The sequence below is a fragment of the Tenrec ecaudatus genome, chromosome 15 (genome assembly GCF_050624435.1).
Source record: "Tenrec ecaudatus isolate mTenEca1 chromosome 15, mTenEca1.hap1, whole genome shotgun sequence".
Taxonomy (NCBI): domain Eukaryota; kingdom Metazoa; phylum Chordata; class Mammalia; order Afrosoricida; family Tenrecidae; genus Tenrec; species Tenrec ecaudatus.
In genome coordinates, this window is record NC_134544.1 from 106801929 (window position 1) to 106809907 (window position 7979).

General features: G+C 43.2%; 1 protein-coding gene across 1 annotated transcript; it reads right to left on the reverse strand.

Annotated features, from left to right (window-relative positions):
- Positions 1-817: 817 nt before the first annotated feature.
- LOC142427674 (lysine-specific demethylase 4D-like) lies at positions 818-2590 on the reverse strand. The gene has a single exon (XM_075532833.1). The coding sequence runs from the start codon at positions 2588-2590 to the stop codon at positions 818-820; it is 1773 nt and encodes a 590-aa protein (XP_075388948.1).
- Between the last annotated feature and the right edge of the window lie 5389 nt (positions 2591-7979).

Sequence of the window (7979 nt, forward strand, 5' to 3'; positions counted from 1 at the left end):
AGCAACAGACACCATTCATTCAAAGGTGCAGTTTCTACGTAAGCAATTGCTTGGTTGGTGGGTTGAAGGGTGGCCACGTCAGAATTATTGGAGTGTGTTAAAGGCTTGAATTTCATTAGAAGGTACAGTTGTGACCACCGGTAGAAGACCGGGTCAGCGCTTCGGAAGTGCAGATGGATTGAGCCTCAGAGTCTGAGCATCGTCCAATGTTGGCTCCAATTTTTGTGAGGACTAGGTTAGCAGTTTGAACCCACCTCCTGCATTATCAAAGAAAGACTTGGCAATGGGCCTCCTTAAATATTAGCCCCAAGTCCAACTTTGAAACAGTGGGTCTTGATCACTGAAATTGCCACGTGGAGAGACACGCTGGAAAGCAATGGGTTTAATGATTTCTGCGCAGGGAGTTCTTTTCAAGGACAACTCCCAAGCCTAGGAAGAATCAAGGGACACACATATATCCAGTTGGTCTGTGAGTCCTTAGAACACATTTTAGTGGAGTCCATAGTCTGAGCAAGTATTAGGCAACCTATCAACATGGCACTGAGAGGTCAAGGATCACCACAGATTACAATTACAATTAAATCACCACAGATTACAATTCCCATGTTGAAGATTGGCTGGGTGTGTCTTTGTTTCCTGAAGGTGAGAGATAGTCCAAGGGACAATCACATTTGACAAAAACTGCAGTTTAGCTAAACTCACAACAAGAAGATCTTTGCTGGTGACAACCTTTCAGGATTTAGGAAGTGAAGTTCCATCGAGTCTGTCTCCAAGGATCTATGTAAGTAGATTTGCAGAACCTCATCTGAGGGCAGGACTATAGAAGTTTAAGGGGGTCCATAGCAATAGCACCAAGGGGGTCCAGAGGTGCCATACTGTGCACAGAGGCATAGCTGGAGAATGTTTTAGAAGTCAAAGACTCATTAGGAGGACTCAGCACAAGCATGTCCGGGAGATTCACTGAGATGTTGTCCAGTGACTTCAGGCAGGGGCCAGGGTGCGTCAGAGAATCAGGATTCAGTGGGGGTCCCAAGGGCTGAAGATCGGGGTCACAGCAGCACCCAGAAGCTTTAACAGCATGCTGGATCTCAAATCTCCGAGGGCCAGAGTCATCTGTTGATTGTTGATTCTCATGCAATGCCTGTGTGGGCAGGTGTACAAATGTGCTTGCTGTGTGGCTCTTGGCCCTGGACTTGACAGACTGCTGGTGGGCATCGGAGTCCTGAGGACGCCTAGTGCGAGTCCCCTTTGGTGAAGCCTGGAGATACTGGGCAGATGGAACTGAGGTGGGAAGTAGGGAGACACTGGATCCTGTAGGACTGCAACCCATGCAGGTAGGGTCCTCAGGCTGTACAGTAGAGCTGTCTGCCCAGGAGTGGGTTGTGGGACGAGGACATACCAGTGCACAGCCCCCAAGCCCACTGTCTGCTGCCAGAGTCAGAGAGCGACGCCTGGCCCTGCGTGGCTTAAAGGACCGCAGACGCCCCTTGACCATCGCACGAGTCCTGGCTCCCTTCCAGGCCGTCCACTCCGGGCTGGTCAGTGCTGTGGGTTCCACGTGGTCCAAGGAGGTGCGGTCCCTGCCGTGTTTCCACAGCTTATAGCGCTCGGGTTGCAGAATGCGCACGAAGGCGTCCATGGGAAATGTGACCCTGGCTTCCCCACAGCTGCACTGAGAAGCAGCTTTACCGTAATTAACCCAGCGCAGGGTGGCAAAGTTGATGGATTCCGCACAGTTGAAACCGTGATTGAAGCCAGCGTGGTATCCATAGGGGAATGTGACCATGAACTCGCCTGCTCCCTGGGTGATCCGACCAACAGGAATGCCGTTCTCCCTGAGGACTCTGGGTGAGATGAGGGCCACCTTGTGCCGCAGGAAGTTCGCGCAGCCACTGGAACTGCCAGGGAAAAGCTCCCTGGCCAGTCTCTCCAGCCGGGCTCCATGTTCAGGGGGCACCGCATACCACGTTTTGGGCTCCCCGAAGTGCAGGTAGTTGATGCTGTACAGGTCCATGTCCTCCGTGTGCCAAGTGAAGGTGGTCTGCCACAGGCCAAAGTACAGGTAGGGGGTGTTGACGCCTTTGATGACAACTCCACACTCCTGCTCCAGCAGATCCTGGATCGTCCCCAGGTGTCTGAGGTTCCAATGCTCAGTGTTTTCACCAAATAAGGAGCCACATACTCCAGCCCCATAAATGGGAGAATTGTACATGCGGCTCTTCCAATAGGTCCGCTCCAAATCGTCAACATCCCGGTGTGTGGGAGTGCGGTATCTGTCAGTGTTGGCCAAGTGGCGATACTCCTCCACGGTCATGGATTTCTTCTTTTTATGGTATTGCAAAAAGACACCTGTTTGCCCAGTAGTTACCTGCTGCACAGGACTGGCTATGAGGATGTCATCCACATCGTCATAGTTCTCTCTGGCTGTCCACTGTTTGGGTGGGATTATCTTAGCCAGGCCTGCACGGTGGGCACCTTGGGATTCCATGTAAGCAATGTATTTGTTGAAATCCTTAAATTCTTCCATGGTAGGCCGGAAAGTCATGATTTTAAGGCTTGAGTTCTGGCTTCGATAGTCCTGGGAATTCATGGCTGCAAAATAAAGTCAGAAAACCCGGTTCTTATGGATGTTCTGTGTATTTGGATGCTGTGCTTTTGTTTCTTTTTCTGTCTGAAAATCTCTTGCAGTGTATTGATGGCTCTGTGAGAGCAAATGCACTCTCCCCAGGCATGCTGATTGACCAAGGGAATTCTACTATGATGGACAACTATTGTTTCCCCCAAAGAGACAGGATTTGTGCACACGGAGTGGGTTTTCCCAGATTGCTCCTGGCTCATTATGCTGCTTTGGAAGTTTGTTCAGTTGGAAGGGTGTCTCTATCTGTTGATACTTAGCTTCTGTTGCAATCCTGGGAAATTTCTAATTCCACTAACAAGGAGTGTCTCAAGGGATTTTTAAAAAGTAAATCTAAAGACAGTAATTCAGTAACATTCAACAGAAGTCAGGGGTGTCAAACTCAATTAAAATGCTTGCCATGTGGTGCAACAGGCAAGATTAAAGTGGGCCACATCACATTTACAAATTTTGTTGAATTTTTATTTTGAAGTGAGGATTCAGAAATATGGATAGGATAATTAAAACCCTATATAATTGTTTTTATTTAAACATTGGTTTTATTTATAAAACTATAATTATGCTTTTAACCGGAAATTTGCCAGTGCTTTCCTTCTACTAGCTTTCCCTTGCCTCTTATGGTGTGACCGGAAAATATAACAAAGTAATAAAAAACACAAAATGTTGGACAGCTGACAAATGTGATGCACAATCGTAATGGCTTCCCTCTAAAAATGTTAACTAGCATTGCTGCTAGGTATGACTCATAACAGCATATCCTAGAGTCCTGTTTTTAACCTTTTTACAGTTAGGATCTGTTTTTATTATGCAATGAGAGTGGCAGACATCGCTTTAAAACGTTACCGGAAATGATCGTGTCTAGAAACGTCCACAGGCCTCCAGAAAAGACTTTGGGCCACCTGTATAGTGGTCTTCTGTAGTTAAAGGGTTAAAGAGGGAATTGTGTGTACAGTATTGCCTCCATCTCCCCTAAGCGCTATTTTCTTTATAACAATTTTTTCTATTTTCATTTTATTTCAGATAATTTGGGGCCACAAAAAATTACCTGAGCAGTCGCAGGCAGCCGGAAGGCCACCAGTTTGACACCCCTGACATAAGTGAATGTTATGAGAAGTGCTAGTAAAAAATCAGGTGAATAAATATAGCCTGAAGATGCTAATATCAAAAATCACACTTCATGTAAAATATGAACCAAGACAACTAACCAAGCAAACTCACTGACATCAGTTTCACCCTGTAACACATGGAGGAGATGTGCTTGTGTTTTCCTCAGGCTGTAACTCTTGACAAGCGTTAAAAGCCTTGTCTTTCTCCATGGAGCGACTGGTCCTTGGAACTGCTGGGTTGGCAGCCCAATGGGGCTCCAAGAGGGCTCCAATACAGGGCAGAAAAAGTGAACATTTCAGTGAACTTCATAGGAAAAATAAAATTTATGTAAAATGACTTCAACAGTCATCTTAAAACTGGATGAATTATCTTTAAAAATTAAGCAACAGAAATATAATTCATCAAGCACTTTCAGAGAAACATGCAATAGCTATCCTGATTAACACTAAAAGTGAACCTTGGAAAAACAAGTAGAGGTACAGAAAACTTTAGCTATGAAAGATATTTGTGTAACCCTATGTGTTATACAGAAACCTGAATGTAGTGAAAGTTCTCAAATATTGTGTTACCATTGGGATGATTGCCTCTTAAGTACATAGTATTTAGAAATAATGACCAGCAAATTTGAAACTCAGTATTGACCATAATGGGCAGTCCAATCTAGTTCTGGCTTTCTCATCCTACTCCCGCCCCCACCACCCCACCCATGCCCTGGCTATACACTCAAAAGTAACAAAAAAAATTGGGCAAAACAAAGCAATTTAGAAGTTGTTAAATATGTGTTATATAAAAATTTTAGTCTAATTCCTAAGTTATATTATCTTTAGAGACATTTTAGGATTAAAACTAGATATACAATTATCTTTAAAAAAGTGAAAGCATAGCTTAAGGAGCCTTGAGTGAGATGGAGGTCAATGATCCACAGCTTTGTCTCTAACACAGAGCCTGGCAGTTCAAACTCAACTTACGTCAGATCATTGAAAAATACACCCACCTCATTTTACTAAGACAAGCAAGGTAACCCTATCACAGAATAAACACCCTGTAGAATATAGTAGCACTGCACCAGAGCATTAGCTTTAAGGCTGTAACCTTTATGGAGTCTGACTGTGCCATTTCTCTCTAGGCATCCCTTTCTTTCTCTCTTTTTTTAAAAAAAAACATTTTATTAGGGGCTCATACAACTCTTATCACAATCCATACATATACATACATCAATTGTATAAAGAGCACATCTGTACATTCTTTGCCCTAATCATTTTCAAATAGGCACCCCTTTCTCCTGTTTCTCCAAGAAACAGTTGATGAGCTTGAACCAATGACTAGTATTTTGCATCTATGAGCTTAAAATCATTGCCTCTCCTGATTCCATGTGCATGAGAAGCATCAAATTGAAACAGAAAACCAAACATGTCTATGTCACAAATAATCTGCATCATTAGATGCATTTATCCTCAGTAGGTGAACATTAGAGAGAGTCAAATTAAAATCAAATTATGACTCGCAATCAGAGACAAAGTGTATTTCATGGAACTCAAACAGAAAGCTTTTCTTAAAGAAAACAAACAAAAAATCTGAATTCTGATACGAATTTATATTGTTTCAATATTTTATGATTTGAAGGAAAAAATATCAAGGAACTGGCATTGACCTCTACTAGATTAACATTTCAGTCCTTGGAAAATTGCAGGCTTGTTGAATAAAAGGTTCAGAGAAAATATAGGAAGATGTTCGTTGAGATGAAATGACATGGTAACTGCAGCAATCAGCTCCAGCATAACAATTGTAAGGATGGCCATGTTTTGGGCAGAATTGATTCCATCTTGACATAGGCTAACTATGAGTAAGACTTGAGGGTAAGTATGAATCAGGAACAATTCCATAGCCCAGAACACCAATAACAGCCTAAAACATCCAGTCAAAGACATGTATTTTAGGATCCATAAATAAAATGTAATTTATGAATTATGCATCTAAAAGAAATATTCTCACCACAGGAATGAAAATCTCCCAGGACAATTTTCATTGGATTAGACCCACCCAGATTCCAATGTGAAAATCCTATCAGTCTTTTATTAGGCCTGTGTTATCTCCACCCACCTTGTCATTGATCCACTCTTATGCCACACCTAGTAATCATCTGAGAAACATCAGCAAAAACAAACTAAATGCAATGTCTTTTTCCTAAAGCCTTAGAGAATTTCACTAGAAAATGGAACAAAACAGATTTAATTGCAAACCCAAAAATCTTAAAAGGAAGAATTTAATTAGAAAAAAATTCTTTAAACTCTCCAAAATACGTATGTCATTTTTTGTTGAATAAATGTGAATAAATGTCATAGTTCACTTCTTTAAATTTGAAACCCCTAATAATGCAAACAGTTAGAATGTTTAGAAGCTAACTTAGAAGATGATTTGGTTTGGTTTCTCCTCAAAAGTACTTTCAGAGAGGCCTGGTGACATATTTTGAAAAACAAAAACAAAAACAAACAAAAATCTTTGAACACACTATGAGGCACGGTTCTCCTTTGACAAACATGTGACACCGTAAGTTAAAAACAACCGGATATCAAATTATCTAAAAACTCTTGACACTGCGAATATGAAGACAACTATCACAAGCTTTAAAAGATGTCTTCTGAAATTGTCACTGGAACAACCAGGGGCAGTGAGATGAAGGACCAGCCCGCCACCATGACTATCACTGTCTCCCTCTCTCCAGACAACAGCTGCCGTGAACAAGGGTGGGAAAATTCTATGGACAGCCACTCCAGAGAGGGAATGAGTGAAATGTTGCAACATAACTCTGGATGGCAAGCTCCAAGATGCTGAGTGGGTCCCTGTGCTCATTCTGACCAATCTGCTCCTAAAGGAATCCTGACCTGTGAAGGTTAAACTGCATCTGCTCAGACCTCAGGGAGAGCCAAGTGGGTGAGCCCAGCCCTCTGCAATCTAGGCTCCAGCACCCTTAGTCACTGAAAAACATTGAGTCAATGCTGACTCATAGAGACCCTATAGGACAGGGCAGAACTTCTCTTGTGAGTTTCTGAGTCTGTACCTTTTACCAGAGTATAAAGCCAAGTTTTTCTCCCACCCCTCCAACCTGTCAGAAATAGTTAGGAAAAAGTTCTAGTCACACTACTTACCTTTTCAGTGCAGAGTGGTAGAGGCTGGCAAGTCTCAGATATCACTCTGGAGCCTTCTCTTGATTCAAGTAGGTTGAGGGCCTGATGAATCCCAGATGGGCAGGTTAGATGGTAGGCTGATTCCTCACAGGCTGTGCAAACAATGAATCCAAGCTATGTAGGAAATATGGCAAGATGCTGTCTCACGTCTGGAGATCCACATCTGGTGAGTTTCTGGACCTGGCCAAAAGCTGCACAGCTTTCAGAGAGAATCCACTTATATTTATACTGGGGGAACCACACCCACCAGGATACTACCTCCCACTCCTGACTGCTGACAGAAAATCTCTTCATGGAAGTGATGGCATTATGTCAAACATTGTTATGTAGGCTGACATCATGGCCGAGCCAAGTCGACACAGAAACTCAGTCCTTACACATGACCCACTGTGCCTTTAACCCAAGTGATTTCAATAACATAAAAACTGTGAAAGGGAAGGAGGGAGGAGCAATACCCTTCCAGAAATAGCTTTATGAAACTGAATCTCATGTACACCCTATGGCTTTGACATTTTGACCATTTATCAAGCTGGCTCCTGCACTTAGTTCCAATTCACTGTCATTATGTCGAGTGCTACTCAGAGCCGCTTTCTAGAAATTAGGAGAAGTTCCCCTTTGGGTTTCTTTCTTTCTTTTTAACATTTTAGGAGGGACTCATACAACACTTATCACAATCCACACATACATCAATTGTGCAAAGCGCATCTGCACATTCTTTGCCCTCATCATCTTCAAAGCATCTGCTCTCCACTTAAGCCTTTTTATATCAGATCTTCTTTTTTCCCCCTCCCTCCCCACTCCTCCCTCCTTCATGAGCCCTGGATAATTTATAAATTATTATTTTGTCATATCTTGCCCTGTCCGGCATCTCCCTTCACCCCCTTTTCTGTTGTCCGTCCCCCAGGGAGGAGGCCACACGTAGATCCTGGTAATCGGTTCCCTCTTTCCAAACCACTCACCCTCTACCCTCCCAGTATCGCCCTTCACACCCCTGGTCCTGAAGGGATCATCCTCCCTGCATTCCCTGTGCCTCCAGGTCCTATCTACACTTG